The sequence below is a fragment of the Perissodus microlepis genome, chromosome 19 (assembly GCF_051167445.1).
Source record: "Perissodus microlepis isolate ML-2025 ecotype Zambia chromosome 19, ASM5116744v1, whole genome shotgun sequence".
Taxonomy (NCBI): domain Eukaryota; kingdom Metazoa; phylum Chordata; class Actinopteri; order Cichliformes; family Cichlidae; genus Perissodus; species Perissodus microlepis.
In genome coordinates, this window is record NC_140479.1 from 20,032,071 (window position 1) to 20,057,302 (window position 25,232).

Below are 25,232 nucleotides of genomic sequence, written 5' to 3' on the forward strand. Positions count from 1 at the left end.
TAGTTCAAGACCTTTCCGACTGCTCATGCTGACCACTGTCAAAGGCCCATAGTGGACATATGGGTGTCAGAATTCACTCATAGAGCAATGGAAGAAGGTCCTGTTTGGAAGGTTTTATGAAGTGCATCTTGTGCATGTGTCAGTTACATCGGTAACAGAAATCAGAATCTTTATTGTCTTTATTTCACTTGCAAACCCGTTCGGTGCAAGTGAAAAGTGAAAAGAGCGCATTTTTAAAAGAAAAATAAATAAAATATTTATAGTATATACAAGACAAGAGAAACTACTGTATATAAAAAAGAGAAAGCACTGTAACAGGAGACAGAAGGGTGCATGATTGGCAGAGGTGGAAAAAGCACAGGCGTTCTTCACTTAAAAATGCTTGTGTTAAAAAAATATTCGGGTAAAGGTTAAAATACTGATTCAATTTCTTTGCTCAAGTAATAATTAAAAAGTACTGACTCTGAAATGTACTCAAAGTATAAAAGTAAACAGGAGCTCTTTGGAAGACATTTCTACTGGGTATTTTTGTGAAAAGCTATCTGAACCTCATGTCATACTAATATAAAAATACAATAATTCAAAATGCAAGGAATTACAAACTTACAAAACTACAAAATTTAGCTGGGATAGGCTTCAGCTCTCCCAGGACCCTTATGAGGATGAGCAGAAGAGAACGGATGGTTCATCCTCCATCTCTGAGTAAAGTTATCAGTCATTCTTTTGTCTTTCTGAGAAACACAGCAGATGCACATTTAACTAGCAGACACACTGCACAGAAAAACTACACAGGGAAATGTTGTAGTTGAAATTATATACTTTCAAAAGCGACCCCTTTCATTCCTTTTTTGTAGCATAAGCTAGATGCCGTAATACAGCAACCACAACTTCTGTACATCTGCACCAAAAAGATAATAAATAATGCATGAACTATATGCTTTTTTTGGTTCTTTCATCTCATCTCATGTAATTATATTTACCTACAAATACTTAGCATAAACCACTTTTTAAACAAGACAACATTTTACTGTTTTTAAACAAATTTTCGACACATAAACACTTCCTTCTAACTGTATGACGTTTTTAATTCTCTTCTTATTTCAGCTTGTCTCATTAACAGTTTCAACACTGTTCAGCGAGTAGTTTACAGACATGTCAGCATCTTCCATGCAAACTGCTGGAGACCACAGCAATCACAAGCAGATCGATGCAGCACTGTACACCTCTTTGCAACCTTCAGTAACCACTTGCCAACTGTTTAAAACTAAGGTCTAAGAACAAAAGAAGAGAGCACAAAAAGCAAAGAAATGACTGAACTGTACAAATAGAAAAGGCTAAATAACGTTGTCTTTAGCCAATAAGAGCAGTTTATTGTTAACTGTGTTCGAGTTTGCATTACAATTAAAAATTTAAAAAATATTCTATTGGAGTCTTTCTTTTTGCTGGTGGGTTTATTTTAATTTTTTCTAAGTAGGAAAGGGACAACAGTCTTTAATCACATGTTTATATGTAATATAGGAGGACAGTTGAATAGTGGAACATCTGTGATGCACAGAAGTATTAGGTAGTATATAGTATAAGTAAGGTTAAGCTACTAAATAATACAGCGGCACCCCAAAAAGTACAGTATATTTACACTGTAAGATGTAAAATTAAAAATTAACCATACAAAACGCCTGGAAATTAGGCACTTACTTAAAATGACTTACACTATAATTATTTCTTCTTTCTTGTTAAATCTTGAACTATTACCCCCTTATTCTAGTCTATTTACTACTAAATATTTGTAGGTAAATATAATTATATTGTAATTCCAGGTGATAATACGTGGAAATTCCATTTAATTCTAAGATAATTACACCCTTTGTGAGTCCTGTATTAAAAAGTGTTTGTTACCTGAAGCACTTTGTTACTTCCCACCTCTGACCATTGGGAAACAAGCTAAAAGAGTCAATGGTAAGTCCTTGGTTAGTGCTATTGCCAAGAGCTGGCAATACTTTCTTTTCAAGAATCTTTAAGTGGGCGCTGCTTTTTAAATAACATCCAATGAATGTCAGGATCCAAGGTTGGCGAGCACTCTAACAACATTTGTCAGTGGTTTTAATAATATGGCTTATTAAATTATGTATTTTCTGCTTCTCACTTCTTACACTTTTAAAAAATAATGTCCTTTCATATAGTTTACTTAAATCAGGAAAATAATTTTAGGCAACAACACTAACAATAACAATAATAATAAATATAAAAAGAAAAAGGATTTTGACAGTCTTTGTTTTTAATTAGTGAATTAATTATCAGCGAAATTTGCAGTTCACCGTCTAAGGCACGTCTCATTTGTTAATCATTTATTGCTTGAGAGGTTCAGTAATTTTGAACAGGCAACATTGTGGTTGCCTAATGAGCCTGTCAGGACCCGCCCACTCCACAGCGGATCATGAATTCAGGAAGCTACCGAGCCGGCTTCGGTGAGACTAAATCATTCATTTTCTGTGTTGTGGAGCTTCATACGCTTGTAGCTAAGGCTGTTTATTGTCGTTTCAAACAGAATTTGACAATTTGTGCCTGTAAGTAAACAAAAACAGGTGCGATCGGGCAGTTTTGCTTTTGTGCGGGAGGCGTTAGCTAGCATTAATTTCAGGTAGCGCTAGCTCGCCGTGAGTTTTCCGGCTTTGAATGGGCTCTGAAGAGTAAATATAGCAGACATTAGAGCTGGTTAAACCAGTAAAATTTGAACGTGTGAGGTGTTTGTTACAATTAGCAGTTAGCTCGTGATTACAGCTATTATGACAGCTCTGAGGTTGTCATTGAGACAGCCCGGATGTCCAAACTGTGCACTCATTGGACGGATGAGCCACGCTGAACTCTCCCATTGGATAGAAATGATGGCACGTTTTGTTTACAGCTTCAGCATCCTGCTCTGCTGTAATTAAGCGTAACACTATTAAAGAAATCTGTAACGTTATGATATGGCGATGAAGGGTTCATGCATTTCCTCCTCATCAGTTTGGCTCTTCTTTTTGTCCTCTCAGACCTTATATCTTAGAGTTATTTAGAGTTTGACTTGCTGGTCACCCAGGTGTCTTTCAATGAAGTGTAGTGTACCCAGCGGATTATACATAACCACTGGTTCACTACCCATTGGTTGTTTTGTGGTAGGGTATTTGAACTCGCCCTTTTGGCCCAGAAAACACACTGGCCCCTTCTACCAGGCAGAGTATCATTATTGACCATAGCAAGATAACTTCCAACTACTGTGATATTGGATTAGTTACAGCAACATCACCAGCCTGAACCACTGATAGGATGCAGAATGGGTCCATTCTTTCACTGTGTACCTTCTGCTGTAGCCAGCCTGCTTTAAAGTTTGATGTTTTGTGCATTCAGGGATGCTCTTCTGCATACATTGGTTACAACCAGTGGTAATTTGTGTTTAATCCCCTTTCTTCCTCATTTCGGGCATCAGAATATTTGTGTTTAAAAGCAGTTGAACAACTGTAAAGATGAAGTGGCAGGTTAGTATAAATACATTTACTGGTGCTGGCTTTTGTCATTATATATTTATAGTCTATTCTTTGGAGATCTCTATCACCAGTTCCTGTAATAATGTCTCTGACTGAAGTAGGCAGCACTCGATTGATCAATTTTGTGTGGAAGAAGAGTGAAATGATACTTGATAGTATCAGGCTATATGTGAACATGCACAGAGCCTGAGGCGAAAGGTCTAGGTTAGTAGACAAAGCTGATAACTGCTGTTTGATACCTGTTAATTCTGAGCAGGTTTTTAGAGTTTATTGAGCCAGGTAACACAAAGAAACAAGGTTACTGATGCGTCCTCTTTTGGCCTTTAAAGGCTCTAAGGCTTTTTTAAGCCTTTCTAAATACTGAACTCCTAAAAAAATATTTCTAAAATGCAACAATATGGAAAATCTGGCATCATACCGATGTTTAAATTTGATAGATGATCCTGATACCAGCATTAATTATTTATTTCATTAATTTTTCATTGCTGTTTATTTGTCTTTGTTAAGCTCTGATCCAGGGCAAAAATTGATCAGACACAAAAAAGTAAACCTCAGCCACCACCTTTGGTAAATGTTATTTTGTTTCCACACGGTAATCGGCAAGGTCTGACATTGCTGTGTGGTTAATAGCTGTGCATCCCAAAAGCAAGAAGAAAAATTGTCATATTAACATACGATAAAATATAACTAATATAACTTTTACAATCGTGAATAGGAAGCATTGTGTTATGTTATTTGCAGCTAAACTTGCACAGGTAAATAATTCTGCATAATATGAGGAATAAAATGTTTAAAAATCCAGCTTTGTTTAGATTAATTTCAGGGTTTTTTTTTCCATGAAGTGATAAATAATGACCAGGTGTTTCTTTTCTTTAATATTTAATTTATGTGGGTGTATTCTTGTATAATTGCTAAGTAGTCAAACATGTAGAATCAGTTGCACAGCTTGAGGAGATGATCTGGTACCTTGCTTTAGGTGAACACTTCACAACCGTGTTTGAATTGCTTAGCAAATTAGCAGTATCCTACTGTGCTTGGCAAGCCTTATGTTGTCGGCAGCACTGCTGAAGGCGGTATCACGATGTTAATAAGGAGTCTTAAGGATATTTTCTGACACTACACTTGTTGAAGCAGCGCAATGTGTCCTACTATTAAGATGATTATAAAGTCTAGACCACATAATCATACATATGTGTAAAACAATAATATTCATTTTGTTTATTTTAATTTTAAATGACTAGCTTGGAACCATTTATTGTTTGAGCAGACTTTTTATTTAATAACAGGATTTGATCAGATCTCAATATTATTCAGTGGAAAGCTGATAAAAGCCTGTTATGCACACCCTGTGGCACTGAATAATGGATCGTTCAGTGCCGTCAGAAATTAGAGTTCACCCACCATACTGTGGTCTTACAAATACATACAAAGGCAAAAACAACGCTGATTTTGTCCATTAAAATATAAGAATTGTTTGTCCTTGCTAGTGAAACAGTTTTGCGTGTAGGTTAGTTAACAGACTGACATAAAAAGACTGCAAAGGAAGAACTAACTCCTTCCATCTATTTATTTTGTTGTCTGTTTATCGGAGCCGGGTTGCGGGCGCAGCAGCCTGAGCAGAGAAACCCAGACCTCCTCCTATCCAGGCCACCTCCTCCAGCTTATGTGGGAGAACACCGTAGCCTTCCTAGGGCTGCTGAGAGATATAGTTGCTCCAGTGTGTCCCGAGACTACCGCAGGGCCTCCTCCTGGTAGGACATACCCAGAACACCTCACCCAGGAGGCTTCCTAATCAGATGCCCAACCCATCTCAACTGGCACTTTTCAATGTGGAGGAGCAAGGCTTTACTCTGAGACCCTCTCAATTGACTAAAATCTTTACCCTGTCTCTAAGGGCAAGCCCAGCCGCCCTTCTGAGGGAGCTCATTTCTCCCACTTGCATCCGCCATCTCATCCTTTTGCTCGTGACCAATAAATGAGTGAGGTGGGGACTTAAATCGACCTTGCTCAGAAAGGCTAACTTTATTTTTGTCATATTGCTGTGCAATATAAATACAATAAAATCAACCAATTATGTTAAAATCAGTGCCCTTACAGTCACTGAATATTTGGTGTTTAATTAAGGTGAAATCCAAATATAAGTTGCTAAAAATAATATCATTTGGAAATGTTGTTTGCAAGAACTCATGAGAGCATAAATGAAATTATATGATAAGCAAAAATGTGTAAAAATGGCAACATGTGTTTTCTATTTAAGCGCTGTTGCTCTTTCTTCAGAGGTCTCTTTGAAACATTTCCTTGTTTCAGGAGCTTTTACTCTGAGTTGAGAAGTTGTATCCTACGGAGGGTCTTTTGAAGCAAATTCTAGGTAAAAAAAAAAAGCACCACGGTACAAAGGTTAGAACTGCACATAGACGGCCTCATTTGATCCCTGTGTTCCCTAAGTCCATATGGCCCCATCCATGAAGAAAACCAAGGTTTAGATATGTTCAATTCAAAGGTCATCTTTAGTATATAAAAGTGTCAGCAAACAGTAGCACCAACGCATTAGGACAGAGTGTAAGCAACTAAATGTTATTAATATACAATTAATAATATATGTTGGTTATACACAGTAGTTGTAGTATGTTATATCTGTATGTTTTTATTTGAGAGATAATTAACTGCATTCTTGGAAATCTGCATAAACAGAGCTGAATTTGTTAAAGGAAATGATTTATTGTTATTAAAGGTTTGACAGTGGCTACATATTATGTTGTATTTCCGTTTCCATGTTTTTATTGTCTTCATCTTTCAATGGCATCTTTGTGGTCACTGAGCTTGTAGTTTGTTAGGATCTGCCTCTGTGTTTTATCTCTGTTGGCAGTGAGATGTTCAGCCAATTCGTACAGAGCCAGATAACATTATAATCTACTTTGGTGGCTGAGTGGGCTCCGTTCTTCACTACCGCATAGCACAATGGGCGGGATGATACTATCATTCACACTGTTTATTTTGAGCTCGACTTTAACAGCAATGTGGAAATCTTTAGCCTCACTTCCCAACTCTTCTGTTCCCTCAGGTGTAGGCTTGAGGATGTGGCTTCTGTGGATCGTGCTGCTCTCGCTGCTCTCTGCAGCATCTGGGGGTGCGGACTCAAAGGCTGTCACAACCACTCTTACAACCAAATGGGCTGATACACCGCTGCTGCTGGAGGCCAGGTATGACACTGCACTGCTCAAAGGGAGCAGCACTTTGGCTGCATTACATATAAATTACATTTCAAAAGGAGATAATAGATAAATCAGTGTTCTGAGGTCATTACTGTGACTGTCCTCTAAGTGAGTTTAAACTACACTTCTGTCTCACTGATATGTCCTTGAGGAAGACTGTGAATAATTAAGGGCTTTAGGTGTTGTGCTGTTTGCAGTAGCTGACACTATGCATTTCCAGCTTATGAGACCGCCACTTTCATATTCTCCTTCCCCAGTGAGTTCATGGCAGAGGAGAGCCAGGAGAAGTTCTGGGACTTTGTAGAGGCCAATCAAAACATAGAAGGAGAGCATGACGGTAAAGTAAAACTTTGGACTCTGTGGACAAGATTTCACTTTTAGTTTCTGCGCCGTGAGCAGCTGAATTTATGATGTGTATGCAGCATCTTGGCAGTAATTGCATTGTCAGTGTTTTAGCCACATACTCGTTGGAGCAATAACACAATAAAAAGTGTATCTCAGTTAGACCAGCACTGCTGTAACACAATTTCAAGGGAACCTATTATGCTTTTCCTTATTCTCTTTATTATATATACTGTACGAGTGGTGGTTACTCATATTAAATTTGGTCAGATTTTCCGATATTGAGGTCAGCGCTTGTGCAAGTAATCCCAGTGAAAACTCAGGCTTCAGATTGCTCTAAACACAGTTTTTTCTCCTTTTTTTTTTGATTATGGCACCTTATGTTGTAAGTGAGAACAGATATTCTCTCAGCACAGCAGCCCCGTCCACCTGCTGTTCAGACCTTCCGTTTGTGAGGCCCAGCGAATTAGAAGAAAGTTTGCTTACAGGGAGCGTGACCCTGAAGCGAGATAAGATGATCTGTGGTTATTGCCTCACAGCCCAGTGTAACATAAAAAAGGATTATTCTGAATTGTAAATTCTGCAAAGCTATTTAATATAGATTACAGTAATTAAATATGAAGGGTAATAGGTCCTCTAGAGAGGGGCGAGACCACACCTAAATCTTACGTGTGCACATTTGCTGTCTCCACACAGACACAGATCAGGCCTACTATGATCTGATCATGAAGAGAGCCAGTGCCTTGCTCAGCTCCGTCCAGTTAAACATGCTGAAGTTCGCACTCTCACTGAGAGCTTACTCTGCAACAGTACACTCCTTCCAACAGGTAACAGCAGGGCAATTTAAAGCTGTTTTGAAGGCTTGAGCATACATGTGAGTAGGATGACATTATTACTGATTATGCTTTTTGGGTGTATATTTTTAGATAGCGTCCACTGAGCCTCCTCCTTCTGGCTGCTCAGCTTTTTTGAGCATCCACGGAGAGAAGACCTGTGATACAGGGAAGTTAGAGGCACTCCTAAAAACTGCACCTCAAAGGTAAAAAAGTCACATACATCTAAAGCGAAAGGATTACGAATTATATTATTAAGGGCAGCTTTTTTTCTCTCTTCCAGGACAAAGCCATATCTTTTTAAAGGTGATCATAAATACCCAGGTTCAAATCCAGATGCTCCTGTTGTGATTCTTTATGCCCAGTTTGGGACGGCAGCTTTCCAGAAGCTTCACCAAGTCATTCTATCCAAAGTTAATGAAGGCTCGGTGACCTACGTGCTTCGCCACTACCTGCCTGTAAGAATTGCTTTACTTCTAATATAATTTAAATGAGAAGATCACATTAGATAGTTTGAGATTGAGCATATTTAGGTCACTACTTGTATATTACTATGTGAAATTATCAATAAAGCAAATGTTTTCCATGTCAGGAATAGTTTTATAAGTGTAAGTTGGTTTATAGTCATGTGGTGAAATCCCAAAGTTACTTTGGGCTCCCGTGTTTTATCCTCGTCTTACAAAAAAAATCTGCAGTTTAAGACGGTCCTCATTTACACCTGGGATGAAAAGAGCTTCTCCAGTTCCTCATGCTAGACTGCAAGTTTCTCAAGTTGGATTACTTTCCCCTCACATGCAAATCCATTTGATAGTGTTTTTCTTTTTTTCCTCCCCCTGATTATGCTAAATTATTCTCACCATCTGTCTTTCAGGCAGGAAGTCCTGGGCTCTAGAAAGGCTGTAACATTTAACTCTTACTCTGTGCATATAGCTCTGGGGCCAGACCAGGGACAGTTAGTGGCTTAAGTACTTAGCAAGCTGGTTGTCTGCACATGGAAGATAGTCAGCAAGCACATGCATTTATAATGTGAGTGGGATTTATTTTTTTTACAAGTGGGAACACAAGAACGTTCACAGAGCTTTTTACATAAAAATATATATATATTTTGTTTTGTCATCAGGTTAGCTGTCAGGTTAATCTGTCATCAGGTTAATCTGTTTGCAAATGCAATTAATTGCAATTAAGCGTTTTCTGTGTGTGACACAATTATAAGCATGTGATGAGCCCATCTTTTCTTATTTTTCTTCTTCTTCTGCAGAAGTCAAGAGGAAAGAAGGTGTATCTGTCCGGGTATGGAGTGGAGCTGGCCATCAAAAGCCAGGAGTACAAAGCAAAGGACGACACACAAGTCCAAGGTGTACATACTCACAGGAAGACACACAGTCGATACACACATGCCCACAGTGTTGTAATCCCAGAGGAGTCCTGACTTGAAAATCGAGTTAATTGATTGTGGTTTCAGGGGCGGAGGTGAATGCTACAATGATCGGAGAGAATGATCCAGTGGATGAGGTTCAGGGATTCCTTTTTGGCAAACTCAAGTGAGTGACTCTGTGTCAGCCTATGATAAAAATTCAAAGCTTGGATTAGGTCCAGGAATTGCACCACACTCTCTCAGCCAAGCCTTTCTTTTTTTTTTCTTTGTTTTTCCTCCTGCCTTGAAGCACCGACCACATCTGTGCTCAACTAACCAGAAATAATCAAATCAATCTGTGAATCCAACAACTTTCTCTTAATTAGCACTTAAGTCATTTAACAGATGCATGCATTCTGTCCATCTTTCTCACTAGGACCCTCTACCCGGAGCTCAAGGAACAGCTTAAAGAATTGAGGAAGCATTTAGTTGAAAGCACCAACGAGATGGCACCTCTGAAAGTCTGGCAAATGCAAGGTGGGCCTCTTTCCAAATTTAATTGTCTTATTTCAGACATCAGCAGATTTTTCTGTGTTTGCAGTTTCCTTCTGAGTGATTGGTTTTAACAATATAAACAGGCTCTGTAAGGAAGTATCTGTTTCTGGTATTACACGTGTAAATAAATAATGATACAGCACAATGAAACAAACTTGTCAAAACTAACCGAGTCAACGTCTTGACAGGCTAGCAGAAAATAAACTGTGAGGCCCTCTCATTTTACAGGTAACACCTGTGGGCATTGCTCCTGTGACTTAATTTTTCAGAGAATCAATTTTATGATCCTGCAAATATACCTGCAGGACTTGAACTTCGTTCTCTATCTATTACTTCCATAGCTATGGCTGACAAAGACAATTATCTAATGGGAAAAATCCCATGTCCTCATACCCATTAAAATCAAATCAATTGTTAGCTGACCCAGAGCGTCCTCTGATGTTCTTACAATTTCACAGAAATATCTCGTTACACAATCATTTTAAAGATACCCTCTTTACTCCACAAATGGGAAAAAAAAGATCATTTCAAGGTTTTTTCTAGCACAGAATGGGCCTTTGGGGAGTGACTACAGACAGCAGAAAACATAATCGCTGCCTACAGTAAAAGCAGTCAGCCTGTGCTTCCTAGAAGCCCATGTCTTTTCTGGGATTTCCTAACATGTGTTAAATGGAAAAAATGCCCAATATGCTTAACTATTACCAACTATAAGTTGGTAATAGTTTTCATTTTTGGTAGAGGACTGGTTAATGTGAGTCAAACAGGTGAACCAAGAAATGGGTCCACCTCAAAACAGTATTATATGAGAGAAAATAAACTGTATCTGTATTATCACATGCTAGCACCGTACATATACTGTATTTGTTTAAATCATCTGTTAACCATGGGAGTTTCCTGAACTATTAGAAAGTTAAAAACACTTTCCTATTTCCTGTCTCAACGACCCTTTGATCAGGAATAAATGAAAATAAATTAACATTGGCTTTTCCAGTTGTCTTCTGTTGCTTTAACCATGATGTCATTCCACCTCTGAATCAAACTAGCTGCTGAAAATGTATCTGTATCGATCTCTGATCTACGACTGCGATCGATCACTGTCCTCGTGATGCGTTTGAGCCATAATACCTTGAAGACATGAAAGCTTTGTCTGCAGCAATATAAAAGCATTGATTAAGATTACATCATATATTGATTAACAGTTCAAAGTCACTCTCACAGATGCAATCACATATACTTTTTAATTTTGTCATTTTCTTTTTGATGTTATCGAGCAAATAAAAAATTATATTGGCTCCAGCTCATCTGTTATGTTTATGTTTCTTAAAGAAAACGCTTCCATATGTAAAAGGTCAGCCTATCAGTAGGTGTAATCAGGATGTGAGCGTTCGGCTGCTTTTATATTTGGAGAATAAAGGCTCCGAGGAGATGAGGGGGTTGAACTCGACTGTCAGACTGTCATGTGGGCGTCTGTCTTTATCTCCTAACCCTGTGGGGCTCATTAGCTCAGCCTGTTTACAAAGAGAGGGAGACCTCCAGAGGCTAATAATCACACAGACTACAACACCATTACAGAGATGCTCACTGCATTGAAATAATCCTCACTGCTCTCTTCCCTCCTTGCACACCAAAGCTCCATGCACCCGTTTTATCTTTTCCACACTTACAAATTGAAGAGATGATAAGTATATCTGCGTTTATATCAATTTAAGGTGGCGAACATCATAAACATTATTCCTGCTCAACACAAACATTTCAGCATCGACACTTTAATGTGAATCGTAATTTGCCCATATGAAATGTCTGTGTTGTACAGAGCTGCATGCATATCGCCTTAGTCCTTTTGAATAATCAAGAGTAAGTTAACGATCTTTGAAGCAGCCCCTGTCTTTATTTAAGTGCTCACGTCTTCTAATTATGATCATTGTTTCTTTTTTCTTCTTTTCCTGTGTTTCCTGTTCTTCTTACTAATTTTTCCACTCATCTCTTTCCCATTCTGACCCTCGTTGCCTGCCTGAACATCCACCCACCTTCTCTTTTACAGATCTGAGTTTCCAGACAGCTGCTCGCATTCTTGCTGCTCCTGCTGTTGATGCCCTCAATGTTATGAAAGACCTCAGTCAGAATTTTCCCACCAAGGCCAGGTAGAGGAGAAACGAAAACACACACAGACACACACACATGAGCAGTAACTACAATAAGAAGCTTGGTTTGTGTAGATTTTGGATAGTCAGCAGTTTCACAGTTCAGTCTTCCTTTTCTCTCCCAGGTCAATCACTAAAACTGTGGTCAACTCGGAGATCCGTAAAGAGATTGGCGAGAATCAAAAGGTACATGTTTGATCATCTTCTATTTTTTCCCACTTGTCCTTTGTAACACAATGAAAACACTTCTGCTTTTGGTTAAAGATGAAAATGAACACTTTAGTCTCTTTCACTTTCTTTCAACTTCATGAATGCAGTTAATAGGCCTTCATGTGCTTCTTAGACTAACACTAAATGACTTGATCATTTCAGGTTTAGAAACCACATGTAATTGTTACAACATGAATTAAGCTGACTTAATTTATCCAACATTATCTCTGATCCCAACCTCAACACGATGCGTCAGTGTCTTTAGTCTTTATATTCCCCTCTCTGATGTCATACATCTTTGCTGTGTGACTTCGGGGAAAAAAACAATACTGATGGCTGCTTGATGTCACATAAAAATCTCATTAGGACACAAGCTTTTCTTGTCTTCTTGCAAAGACCGGATGATGAGGCTGTTACAAGGCTCTTTTATTTGTTTTGTTTTTTTATTGACTCATCCAGTCGAAGGACTGATAGGCTTATGTGATGGCAAAGCATCTGTTGTCCATACATATCTCCACAATTCACAAGAATTGGTGCAAGATCAAGGTCATATTTGTCATTTTACAGGTACTCCTTCGTTTTCACAAGATCTGCTGCTTCTTTAAAGAATATTAGTGTGATTTTAGTGAAACGAGATTAATTTGTCCCCCTTATGGCTGTTTGTGATCCTCCCTGACTTCTCGGTGGATTTTACCAGTTACAACAAAACCTAGACCTTTCATTAAGAACTTTACATTTTACAATAACCTGTGAATTCTGGTGGATCATGAGCTGCTACATCATTGATATTCTGGTTCCTTCTTTTGTGCCTCCAAGACCTTTTCGTTGGCATAAAGTGAGTTCTTTTCATATCCATCAGAAATCTCTTATTCTTTGGGCTTCCCTGGAGTAGCTTTGTATGCTTCACAGTTCAAAATAACCTTTATAAATCTTATAGTGGGCCTTGGTGCAGCTACTCAGTTCATCCGCTGTCTGAAAGACGTCGCTTTAGCTCCTTCCCCTATAGATTTGCTCCCCTTTTAAGCAGTATTTCTTGTGATTGGCTGCCCCTCACAAAGTGAGAGTAGAAAAAAACTCTAAAATTGAGTTTTGATCAGCCTGAATCATTAACTTTTAGCTCAGCAGTTCAGTGGCTAAGACTAAATCATCTGCTTTCAAACTGCTCGATTTCATCGTCTGTCCTATGTTTGTCTTTCCATTATCGAGGATCCTTATTCTTTTAATCTTGCAGACTGTGTCCTCTAGTGGTTAGGGATAATTTAGCTTTAGCTGTTTACCAATTTAATCCACTAAAGAGGACGAACCGAGACAAACAGCATTATTGCAAACATCCACAATCAAGTAGCTTTTGTCTCTCAAAATGAAACTACCCCTCCTGGTTTTGTTTTACCTTTTACTTTGTGATCAATTGTAAACATCATCTGATTTGAAAGCATTCAGTTTTTGACAATGTGTGTTTTGCTTCGCCTGTTAGTGGAATAGGCACTCACCCCTTCTTCTTGTCAGTGTTTTCTCTCTCTCCTTTGCTTGGTCTCCTCTCCTGCAGCTGTGCTCACATTATCTTGGTGTGCAGACAGGAGTTCGGGCTGATGGTGGGGCTGAGCAGACAAACGTCCTAATTACTGAATCGGTGATTCATTCAGCAGGCGCGCAGAGTCCTGCAGCGAGAAATGATTATTGATTGAAGTAGTTTGGACACGTGCACTTGCTCGCACACAGACACGTCTTTGTCTTTCTCTCACACACAGGCATGCATCCACACACTCACACAATTTAAGTGGGATGAACAATATTTGTGTTAATCATGTCTTGTTGTAATTGCAATGTCTGGAGTATGATTAATCTGATGTCTTTGTCTTTCTGTAATGAGATTTGACTGCGCCAGAACGACTTTGAGCTTTCCTTTTGCCTGTGCAGACGCACAAACACACATGCGGGTCTCTTCTCATAGACATATTCACACACGTTTACACACCCCTTCTTTGATAATTAGATTTGTTTAGTGTGGGGTTTAATTGCTCTAAACAGGCTGATTTTGAACAGAGTTGTCAGTGCTGGTTTAGAGCTGTCGACGTGACTCGTTGTGGCTTTGTGTTGACTGTTGCCTCTAGTTTTACAGTATAATTGACTACGTGATGGCTGGTTTTGATGTTGTTTGCCTCACAGCGTGGCGATCTGCTCAGCTGGTTTTGAATGGGGAGCTTGACACAAACAGGATATTTAGTCATATTGACGTTTCTCTTTCCATAGTTTTTCAAAGGAACTCTGGGGTTGCAGCCCGGGGATTCAGCGCTGTTCATCAACGGGCTGCATATAGATTTGGACGCACAGGACATCTTCAGGTACACACAAAAAGCCATATTTTGAGCATCTAATTTGCAGTAATTACAGCACAGAAATGCATCTGTGTTGCTTTAACCTTTTGCAAATGAAAGTATATAATCAGTCAAGACCGTAGCTTGACTGATTATATACTTTAACAATTGTTAGAAGTAAAATTAAAGATTTTTGTGTGTGTGTGTGTGTGTGTGTGTGCGTGTGTGTTTGGGCTCTTAAGACCTGGGAATGTTAAGACAACTGGGCCTAAAACCATGAAAAGATTTGAATGATAGTCACAGAAGCAGCAAATGCTTCCATATGGAAAACTGTACCCAAGTGATATTCTTGGGTTTACTGGAATATTCAAAAATTAGTTCTTGTATTAGGTATTAATAGGTTGTGCTCGACCAATCGATAAAATAAGTTGAGAGTGAGACTGTATAATAACGGAGATTGTTGCTTTTTCTTTGTCATGTTTTTAAAATCTGATTTCACATTCACATCTTACCTGCTGTTTAATGATTTAAATAAGCCAGATCAAAACTGAAAATAATGAGCTCTACTTATACATCTCTTTCAGATAATAAGGCAGTGTAGATGCTACGCTCAAATTCTTGATTACAATACACACACACTGCACCACTTAACTTGCCTCTGTCCTTTGCTACCTGCAGTGTGTTTGAAGTGCTGCGCAGCGAGGCCCGGGTGATGGAGGGTCTGCGCTCCCTGCTAATCGAGACACCTTTTATTCACGACATCCTGAAGCTCAACGTCCAGCCCTCCGACTCTGACTACGCCGTCGACATCCGCAGCCCGGCCATCAGTGTAAGAGTGCCCGTGTTCACGCACGTCCCTAATAACTAACTGTTGAATGCTGCAGCAAATGAGGGACTTAACCAAAATAAGCTTGGAAAGAAATGTGTTGTGTTTGGAAGATTTTTGTTGTGCAATCAAGTTTCTATTTGAGCAAATTTGGAGGCATTTCAAGCCCTCCAAAATTATCGTCCTGCTTTCCTTCCGCTAGCAGTAAAAAGTAATTTCTTGTTGGCTCCTGTCTGCTCATTCTTGTCTTTAAACTTAATTTAAACCATTTCCTCTTCACTGCATTCTCCTTTTTAGTGGATTAACAACTTGGAGACCGACTACAGGTACAGCTCATGGCCCTCCAACGTGCAGGAGCTGCTCAGACCAACTTTCCCTGGAGTCATCAGGCAGATCCGCAAGAACTTTCACAATCTGGTAAGAGCGCAGTTTATTAATCAGACCCCTGTGAATCCAAATAGGTCTGAAACTTTTCTGATGAATGCTAACACCCATCTGTTGCAGGTGATCATTCTGGATCCGACCCAGGAGAACACTGTAGAACTGCTGAGCGTCGCAGAGATGTTTTATGCTAATAATATACCACTCAGGTTGGTGTTTCTGTCATCAAGATGCATACGTTTTTTTGGACAGACATTTTCTTGGGAATTAATTATCAGCTTTTATGAATTTGAATACACAACATATCACTTTTTTGTTGCTGTACAGTAACCAAAAAACTAAAATAAATAAATAAATAAAATAAAAGAGGTGCTGCAGAGCATTGGTAGTCAGTAGAAATGTGTAGTTAAAAATCCATTTCAATCTAGGAGTTTTGTCAGGGATGTTTGGAAGACCTTTGATACCGCGCTGCATGTGGCATCTTGGGATGGTCAGTTTGTTTGAATACTGATGAAGCAGGCAGCACACGCTCTGCATTTTAACTGTTTTTGGAAGCTTACTTGCTCCGTGTTTGTGTTTAGGATCGGGCTGGTGTTTGTGGTGTCGGATGAAGACGACATAGATGGTATGCAAGATGCCGGTGTGGCACTCATCCGAGCCTACAACTACATCACTGAAGAGGTGGACAGTCAGAATGCATTTGAAGCCGTCATGTCGGTGAGTCCATTGTTCACAGAAACTAGGAAGTGAAAAAGACCTTTGTAAGACTTTATCTAATCTGTGTCTCTGTTACTCTTTGCCTGATTCAAATAGTTAACGCATCCCTCCTATCAGGTGTCTTTCCCAAAAGCCTTAAAAACAGCAGTTATCAAACCAATATTAAAGAAAAGGAACCTAGACAGCACATTAATGCAAAACTACAGACCAATCTCTAATCTTCCATTTATTGGTAAAATTATTGAAAAAGCTGTTTTCCAGCAGTTAAACAGCTTTCTCACAATGAACACCCGCTTTGATATTTATCAGTCTGGTTTTCGTAGGCACCACAGCACCGAGACAGCCCTTGTCAAAGTGTTTAATGACATCTGTATAAATACTGACCGTGGGAAATCCACAGTATTGGTACTACTGGACCTTAGTGCGGCGTTTGACACCGTTGATCATGATATATTACTGGAACGTCTAGAGAGCTGGCCCGGACTCTCTGGTACAGCACTCGACTAGTTCAAGTCCTACCTTAAGAATAGAAACTTCTATGTGTCAATTAGCCAATTTTCATCACAAAATATAGAAATCACATGCGGGGTCCCCCAGGGTTCCATCCTAGGGCCCCTCTTATTTAGCATTTACATGCTCCCGTTAAGCCAGATTATAACCACCAATAATATTAACTACCACAATTATGCAGACGATACTCAACTTTATATCTCAATGTCACCAGGTGATGTTGAACCTATCCAAACTCTTAATAAATGCATTGAGCAAATTAACAACTGGATGTCTCATAATTTCCTTCAACTGAACAATAACAAAACTGACTTATCTTTGGACCCCAAAAAGATCGATTAAATATCAGTAATCAGCTCAAACTGGTCCAACTAGAAACTACCAATCAGGCCAGAAATTTAGGTGTAATAATGGACTCAGACCTGAACCTCCAGGGCCACATAAAAGTTATAACAAAGTCAGCCTTCTATCACCTGAGGAACATTTCTAGAATTAAAGGACTGATGACACAAGGAGACCTAGAAAAACTCATCCATGCATTTATCTCTAGCCGCCTTGATTACTGTAACAGTATCTTCACAGGTTTACCCAAAAAATCAATTAGACAACTGCAGCTGATTCAGAACGCTGCTGCTCGTGTTCTCACTAGAACCAAGAAAATAGAGCACATTACTCCAGTTCTAAAGTCATTACACTGGCTCCCTGTAGCTCAGAGAATAGACTTTAAAGTGCTTTTATTAGTTTATAAATCCTTGAATGGGTTAGCACCAGAGTACATTAGGGATCTGCTATCATGGTACAAACCATCCAGATCAGTTAGGTCCTCCAGCTCTCGTCTATTGACCGTCCCTAGAACCAGAACTAAACATGGAGAAGCAGCTTTTAGTTTCTATGCTCCTCACATCTGGAATACACTATCGGGAGAATGCAAAGCTGCAGAGACACTGAACTCTTTTAAGTCTAAAATTAAAACTTACTTATTTAGACTTGCTTATGAGTAACTGATCCTATTATGGCTCTCTACTTGTTTGTTTTAATTTTTCATATAAATTATTGTCTTGATTATTGTTTTCTTGTAAATGTTTTCTTGTATTTTACTTTTATAGTGATTTATGCTTTATTTTTTGTGTTTCATTTTAATCATGTAAAGCACCTTGAATTGCCTTGTGCTGAAAGTGTGCTATACAAATAAAATTGCCTTGCCTTTTCCACTTGTTCATCCCGTTCTCTTCTCTTCTCCCTCTTATAGATGTTTAACCGTGTGCCAGTTGGTGGTCGGCTGAGTGTCGGGGATGTAGTTAAAGTGCTGGAGAAGAAGTTTCCCTACGTCGAAGTCAGCAGTGTCCTCGGAGCCGACTCCAGCTATGACAGCAACAGGAAGGTGAGTCGAGCAGAATGTTTTTTCTGTTCATATTATTAATCTAAAATTAAATTTTTATTAACACAGCAAATCTAAGTGTACAATTACAGTCAAAAGAGCTGTATGTAGTACCGGAATAAAAGGATAACTGAACAACTCAAGAGTAGTTTGATATTTCATCAGTGGATGAATACTGGTCATTTTATTAGGTACACACATTAAACTGCTCACAAACACAAATATCTGAGCAAACAATCACACGGCACCAACTCAACTGAGCGTCAGAAATGGGAAGAAAGATTAGGTTCAAGGTTCAAGATTCTTTATTTGTCACATGCATAGTTATACTATATTATTTTAAGTGACTCTGACAAAGGGATGGTTTTTGGTGGCAGGGGGACTGCTCTGAGTATTTCAGAAACTGCAGATTTATTCCGATTTTCCCCACGCAATCATCTCCGGAGTTTATAGAAAATGGTCTGAAAAAAGAGGAGAGAAAAAAAATCAGTGAGCATCAGGAGAAAAAACCCTTGTTGTAGTCAGAGGAGAATGGCCACACTGCTTCATGCTGATAGGAAGCCAACAGTAATTCAAATAACCACTGGCTACAACCAAGGTATACAGAAGAGCATTTCTGAATGCACATCATGTTAAACTTTGAAGCAGCAACCACAGAGGACCACACTGCGTCACACTCATGTCAGCTAAGAACAGGAATCTGACGTGGAGTATCTGTCGTCTGATGGCTGCTTCCAGTGGGATAAAGTCATCTTAAAGTGGTTTCCTGAACATGAGAATGAGTTCACTGTACTCAGATGACCTTCAGTCATCAGATCTCAATCCAGTAGAGCACATTTGGGATGTGGTGGAATTGCAGCAACTGTACAATAGTATCATGTATTTAAGAGGTTTTTAGATGCAAGAATATTAAGTGTGATTTTGTTCTAAAAGAGAAATAGAACAGCCTTTTTAAAGTGGTCACCTAAAACTGACTGCAGAGCCGAATAATTAAGGGTTAACCAGATAACATTTCTTTCTTTCTTCCCTTTCAGGAAGGATGGGCATACTATGAGCAAACAGGAGTAGGCCCGCTGCCTGTGGTCATGTACAACGGGATACCTTACCAGCGTGAACAGCTGGACCCGGATGAACTGGAAACTGTCACCATGCAGAAAATCCTGGAGACCACCTCATTCTACCAGAGGGCCGTTTACCTGGTCAGTTACAATCACATTTACAATAAAAGCTCATTATCTGCCATATCATTATTTTTTTAAGGGTTATTCTAAAATACAGGTTTTAGAGCATCAGTCACAGTTTCTAAAAAAAATCTGTTGCTGGACTTTAATTCAAAACAACCAATAATATATCTCAGTTTCATCTTTTGATATTTTGTATTTGTATTATTTTGAACAATATGCAGAAAACTGCATTTTGCATCTCAGCAAAAATAGTTTGCCTTAATTTCACAAGCAAACTTCAAATCTATTCTAATTTTTATCAATAAAAATGTGTTTTGTTTTTTTTTCTAAAAAGTATTTCATAAGATATATTTATTTGTCTGTCCTTTTTCTTTTAATTAGGTTTTTCTTTCCTGGACCTGCTACAAAATCTTAGTGTAAAATTAAAGGTATTAAAGGCAGAAGTTAAGCCACCATAAAGTAAACTTGCTAAAGTACACTGTCTGTCTTTGTAGTCATAAAACAAATTCTCTTTTCAGCAGGATCTTTGTGAGCACGCCATCTGTCATTTTTCCTCTTTTAATGTCAGCCCATCACACAGAGGAGCCAAATCTTTGAATTGATTCTTTCAAAGGATTTCTAAGGAATTTAAACACAGCAAGCAGCATTTAATTTGGTGGCTATAGAAGTCTTACTGGTCAGCATAGCATTAGTCATCCTACCTACCTTTTCTCTTTTCTTTTTTTTTTTTAATGTTTAACTCAAACTTCTTCAGAGAAAACTTTCTAAACAAGCACCCGTAACTGCAGTGGAAAGGCCATTAACATTTAAGAAGTGCTTTTTAAACTGTGAGCAGGGAAATCTTGCAGAGAAGGACCTCCTGCATGACTGTCAGCTCTGCAGCTAAAGCGACGACTCTGACTTTTTACTTTAACCTCGCACGTTTCCTCTCATGTCACTCGCAGGGCGAGCTGGCTACAGACCACGATGTCGTCGACTTCATCATGAACCAGCCCAGTGTTGTTCCTCGAATCAACCCCAGAGTGTTGTCCACCAGCAGAACCTACCTGGATCTGTCTGATACCAGTAAGTATGAGGGTTTCTTAAATTTCAAATTTTTTTTAGATCATCCTCAGAAACTAATGTGCTGTGTGTCACATGGATGACCTCAAAGCTTCATGTAGAAGCACAGTTAGTTTTCCAAATATTCTTCAACCATTACTGCTACTATTTATTTCTATTTATTTGATGATTATTATTTTGTTGGCGTTTTAGCTTGCAGTACAGATATGATGTAATCAAAAGTTTGTATATTATAAAAACATTTGCTCCAGAATCGATACTTTACTCCTTTTTTTTCTCTCGTTTTGCAGATAACTATTTCATAGATGACTACGCTCGCTTCTCGACGCTAGACACAGTAGAGAAGAACACAGCTGTGGCCAACAGCATGAACTATATGACAAAGAAAGGTAAGAGCACTCTGGCATCTGATCACTGAGTAGAAAAGCATGCCTGTGGATTTTTTTTCTTGTTGTTACTTGTGAAGATAAAAAATTTCAAAGCTAAACTCTCTCCTGGTGTATTCTCCTTCTGTCCCCTCCTCCTCCTCCACTTCCGCCTCTTATTCATGTGTTTTTAAATTCCCTGCATCAGGGATGACCACCACCAACAGGCATGGTAATCACCCTTTTTCTCCACATTATTCCCCCTCCTACTCACTTGCTCTTTTTTTCAGTTTTCTGTTAACGACATTGTTGGCACCGTGTTTGTGAATCCACCACCACTCCTCCATCTGTGTTCAGTTCTCAAAGGACACAAATGACTAATAATTATGCATGTGAATAATTGTGCACCAGTCTCCAAGCATGAGTACTAAAATGTGTTTATGTAACTGCTCACTATAACGTTGTTTGTTCCAGTGGGAGAGCATGATAGTTCACCCAGTATGATTTCAAAGTAACTGCATGAAAAGTTTGAACGGTGTGATAAGGAAGCAAAATTTGGAGCAGAGAGCAGCACTTTAGCACTCAGTGGTCACTGTATTAGGTACAGCGTGATAGTGCTGGTTCCTTCAGAGCTGTCTTAATTGTTTGTACGTGCTGGAAGTGAGTCTCAGAGGTTTTTGGTCCATATCAACACGATGGCATCAAACAGGTGATCTATTGGATTGAGCTCATTTGAGTAGAGCGGTCATGTGATGTTCAAGAAACCAGTTTGAGATGATTTGAGCTGTGCAACATCCTGATTCATTGGGCGTAGCTTCTGTTCTTAGCTGACAGGAGTGGCACTCGGTGTGGTGTTCCACTGCTGTAGCACATATGCTTCAAGGTTCAACATGTTGTGCATTCAGAGAATCTGTTCTGCATAGTGCATACTTGGTTTTTTGAGTTACTGTTACCCTATCTGGCTATTCTCCAACAACGTCTGGCATCAACAAGGCATTTTCACCTAGAAATTTGCAGCTTATTGAGTATTTTCTCTTTTTCTGACTACATTCTCTAAATACCTAAGACGTCGGTGTCAGCAGATTCTGAAACTCTCATACCAGTATGTCTGACACTACCAACTATGCCATGGCTAAAGTCACTTAAATGACCTTTCTTTTCTATTCTTATGGTCTGTTTGGTAAATGACGCGTGTGTGTGTGTGTGTGTGTGTGTGTGTGTATGTATTTCTGATGAGTTGCTTGCTTGTTTGTTTTTTTTAGATATAAGTGACCTTGATTCTTGATGTTTTTATGTGAAGCTGTTTGAACCTCTATGTGTGATATTGGGCTATAAATAAATTTGAACTTAATGAACCGTGAACAGGCGTACCTAACAAAGTGGCCAGTGAGTGTATTATCTTTGTTTGCCAACACCATTAATACCACTGAAGTTGATCTGTAGCACAACTGTGGTTGTTTATTCTTACCTCGTGTCTTTCTTCTTCTGTGGTTGTCAGATGATGCCTACATTCGTCCTGTGACTTTCTGGGTAGTGGGAGATTTTGACAAACCCTCAGGACGCCAGCTCCTTTATGACGCCATCAAACACATGGTATGAAATGAGCTGTTGTTTAAAATATTGTTATACAATTTTTGATGTCAAGTAAACTGTATAAAACAAATTCTGATACCTTCCAAAAGTTGCTTTTTCACAAAGGATATGTGAACTAACCACCACATAAAGCTACTACTTGATGTTTTTATTCTGCAGCCTGTGGCTGCTGCAGACTTTTATACACAGCTAGGCTAATGTGCAGCTCGCTATAGCATCATTGCGTGCAGACACAAGAGTGATGACTTTATTGTTGTAGAACTTGAAGGAGAGAAAAGCAAAAAGGCAGAATGCCAAAAAGTAATTGTGTTCCTTCGCACAAAGAAAAACACGGATGCAAAGCAATGAAACGTGGTCTGTGACATTAACCAAATAAACGCACATGCTTGTTAAAAAGAGGTGAACCAGTTTTAAAACCGAGACTGTCCACTCTGTGTATCATAGTTTCCTTTACAGTGATACTCATGTGGAGTTTAGCTTATAGACGGTCAGAACATTAAAGCCTGCAGAAGCTTACCATCTCTCCCCTCTTGTACAACAGAAAACCAGCAACAACGTCCGACTGGGGATGATCAACAACCCGTCAGCTGACGTGTCTGCTGAGACAACCCGCGTCACCAGAGCAATCTGGTCCGCCATGCAGACACAAACTGCCAATAATGCCAAGAACTTCATCACAAAGATGGCTAAAGAAGAGACCGCTGCGGCCCTGCAGAACGGTGTCGACGTCGGCGAGTTCGCTGTCGGGGTGAGAGGGTTACACACAGAATCTAAACAGGATCTTGGCTTAGTGGCTTAGTGCAAAGGCACTAAGCCATCCTAGTTTTTTTTACTCCTAATTTGTCCTTTTGTCAGCTGCCTACAAGATATCTATGTTTTTTTTTTCAGGGTATGGATTTGTCACTGTTTAAAAGTGCGTATGAGGCTCCCAAGTTCGACTTCCTGCTTTCCCACGCTGCTTACTGTCGAGATGTGCTCAAACTGAAGAAAGGACAAAGAGCAGTTATCAGCAACGGAAGAGTGAGTCAGAAATTTTAAACCTGTCCTAGATGTTGTATAGGTTCAAATATAGCTTATATTGATTTCAAAAATGTCCATCTACCCACATTTGCTGTAGTTATTCAGTCAGTATTTTTGTTTTCTTCTTGACAGATCATCGGTCCGCTGGAGGAGGCGGAGGTGTTTAACCAGGATGACTTCCTGCTTTTGGAGAGCATCATCTTAAAGACTTCTGGAGAGCGCATCAAAAGCAAAGTTCAGAATTTTGGAATCGAGGAGGACAGGTATTTTCAGGCTCCTCTAAGAAGAAGTTTACAGATGAACTTTTCTTGTCGAGCTAACACTTCGTTTTTCTCAGGGCCAGCGACCTTGTGATGAAGGTGGACGCTTTGCTCTCGTCTCAGCCTAAAGGAGAAGCCCGTGTGGAGTATGGCTTTGCAGATGACCGCTACAGGTACAGCTGTGTATAAATCAGATGAGCAAGATTTCTTTATTGAGTTGAGAGGTTTAAAAAGTGAGTGCTCCACAAGGGTGATTTGATGGTTTATTTCAGAAGGGAGACCTTGAAGAGGTCGGTTAAAGTTTTTTTGTTTGCTTTTTTTTCTGGAGAAAGCAGGAGGATCTTAAATATGTTTTGTTTTCTTGATTTTCTCGTTGATTTGCTGTTTGTTGGCAGTGCTGTGAAGATTCGTCCCAAAGAGGGAGATGTATATTTTGATGTTGTTGCCGTGGTAGATCCAGTAACCAGAGAAGCTCAGAAACTTGCTCCTCTTCTTCTGGTAGGTTATCTGTGATAACGCCTTTGAATTTGTGATCCATCATGCTTGTATGTCCAGTTGATTTATTTCCAACGTGGTCTGTTTTTGTTCTGTGTAACACCTTTCTCTCCGCGCCTCCTGCAGGTTATAAAGCAGCTGGTAAACGTCAACCTGCGTGTCTTCATGAACTGCCAGTCAAAGCTGTCAGAAATGCCCCTGAAGAGGTGAGAAAACAAGCAGTTTCTGTACTCCATGCTGAAATTGTACATCCTGGTAACACCTTCATGGTCTTTCTATTTCCTCTCCCACATCACTTTTCATTTATCCTTTAGTTAAAGTACAGAATCATCAAATATCATATTATTACTGCATAATAATATGGACATCTGCTAACAAGTTGTTACCGTTCCTGAATCTTTTGATGTTGCTTCATGTGAATATGGCACTTACTATAAGTCAGGATTGTTCTGTTAAAGCAGGCAGGACGTGGTGTAAAGACTCCTCCACCTGATATAAAAGTTCACCTGATTTCTGCTTGTGTGTTTGTCTTCCAGTTTTTATCGTTATGTCCTAGAGCCAGAGGTGGCGTTTCAGGCTGATGGTAGTTTCTCTTCTGGGCCTATGGCAAAGTTCCTGGACATGCCCCAGTCTCCACTCTTCACTCTAAACCTCAACACTCCCGAGAGCTGGATGGTTGAGTCTGTGCACACTCGATATGATCTGGACAACATTTACCTGCAGGAGGTACAGCAGTACATCTGTTTTTGGGCAGGGTCGCTTGTTTGTTTGTTTTTAATTCTTTAATTTTGCTGTTTCAGTAACTCAACTGGCTGGACAACATATAGATAATATAAGTTGCTTATATATTGAACATTTTGGAGTCCAGTCCTCATGGAGACCTTCAGCTAATTTGGGAACCATTATTAATGTGTGTCTGTGGAGCCCCTGGACGCTGATATCGGGCTGCATAAAGTAA

At 39.3% G+C, this 25,232-nt stretch overlaps 1 protein-coding gene across 2 annotated transcripts in view; it reads left to right on the plus strand.

Moving 5' to 3' along the window:
- The first annotated feature begins 2,389 nt into the window (after positions 1 to 2,389).
- Positions 2,390 to 25,232, plus strand: part of uggt1 (UDP-glucose glycoprotein glucosyltransferase 1) — a 30,448-nt gene continuing 7,605 nt past the window's right edge. The window contains exons 1-29 of one of the 2 annotated variants that reach the window (XM_084914112.1): positions 2,390 to 2,465; positions 6,583 to 6,721; positions 6,991 to 7,070; positions 7,772 to 7,902; positions 8,002 to 8,114; positions 8,192 to 8,366; positions 9,167 to 9,263; positions 9,371 to 9,449; positions 9,699 to 9,799; positions 11,859 to 11,958; positions 12,084 to 12,144; positions 14,419 to 14,510; positions 15,162 to 15,312; positions 15,607 to 15,726; positions 15,814 to 15,899; positions 16,272 to 16,407; positions 18,167 to 18,298; positions 19,330 to 19,494; positions 20,424 to 20,544; positions 20,832 to 20,930; positions 21,115 to 21,138; positions 22,405 to 22,499; positions 23,041 to 23,247; positions 23,388 to 23,519; positions 23,652 to 23,782; positions 23,857 to 23,952; positions 24,175 to 24,277; positions 24,401 to 24,480; positions 24,811 to 25,000. In XM_084914112.1, coding sequence (XP_084770238.1) covers positions 2,435 to 2,465; positions 6,583 to 6,721; positions 6,991 to 7,070; positions 7,772 to 7,902; positions 8,002 to 8,114; positions 8,192 to 8,366; positions 9,167 to 9,263; positions 9,371 to 9,449; positions 9,699 to 9,799; positions 11,859 to 11,958; positions 12,084 to 12,144; positions 14,419 to 14,510; positions 15,162 to 15,312; positions 15,607 to 15,726; positions 15,814 to 15,899; positions 16,272 to 16,407; positions 18,167 to 18,298; positions 19,330 to 19,494; positions 20,424 to 20,544; positions 20,832 to 20,930; positions 21,115 to 21,138; positions 22,405 to 22,499; positions 23,041 to 23,247; positions 23,388 to 23,519; positions 23,652 to 23,782; positions 23,857 to 23,952; positions 24,175 to 24,277; positions 24,401 to 24,480; positions 24,811 to 25,000 — 3,267 coding nt within the window. In that variant the 5' untranslated portion in view covers positions 2,390 to 2,434. The remainder of the gene's footprint in view (positions 2,466 to 6,582; positions 6,722 to 6,990; positions 7,071 to 7,771; positions 7,903 to 8,001; positions 8,115 to 8,191; positions 8,367 to 9,166; positions 9,264 to 9,370; positions 9,450 to 9,698; positions 9,800 to 11,858; positions 11,959 to 12,083; positions 12,145 to 14,418; positions 14,511 to 15,161; positions 15,313 to 15,606; positions 15,727 to 15,813; positions 15,900 to 16,271; positions 16,408 to 18,166; positions 18,299 to 19,329; positions 19,495 to 20,423; positions 20,545 to 20,831; positions 20,931 to 21,114; positions 21,139 to 22,404; positions 22,500 to 23,040; positions 23,248 to 23,387; positions 23,520 to 23,651; positions 23,783 to 23,856; positions 23,953 to 24,174; positions 24,278 to 24,400; positions 24,481 to 24,810; positions 25,001 to 25,232) is intronic. The other variant, XM_084914113.1, reaches the window with a different exon arrangement.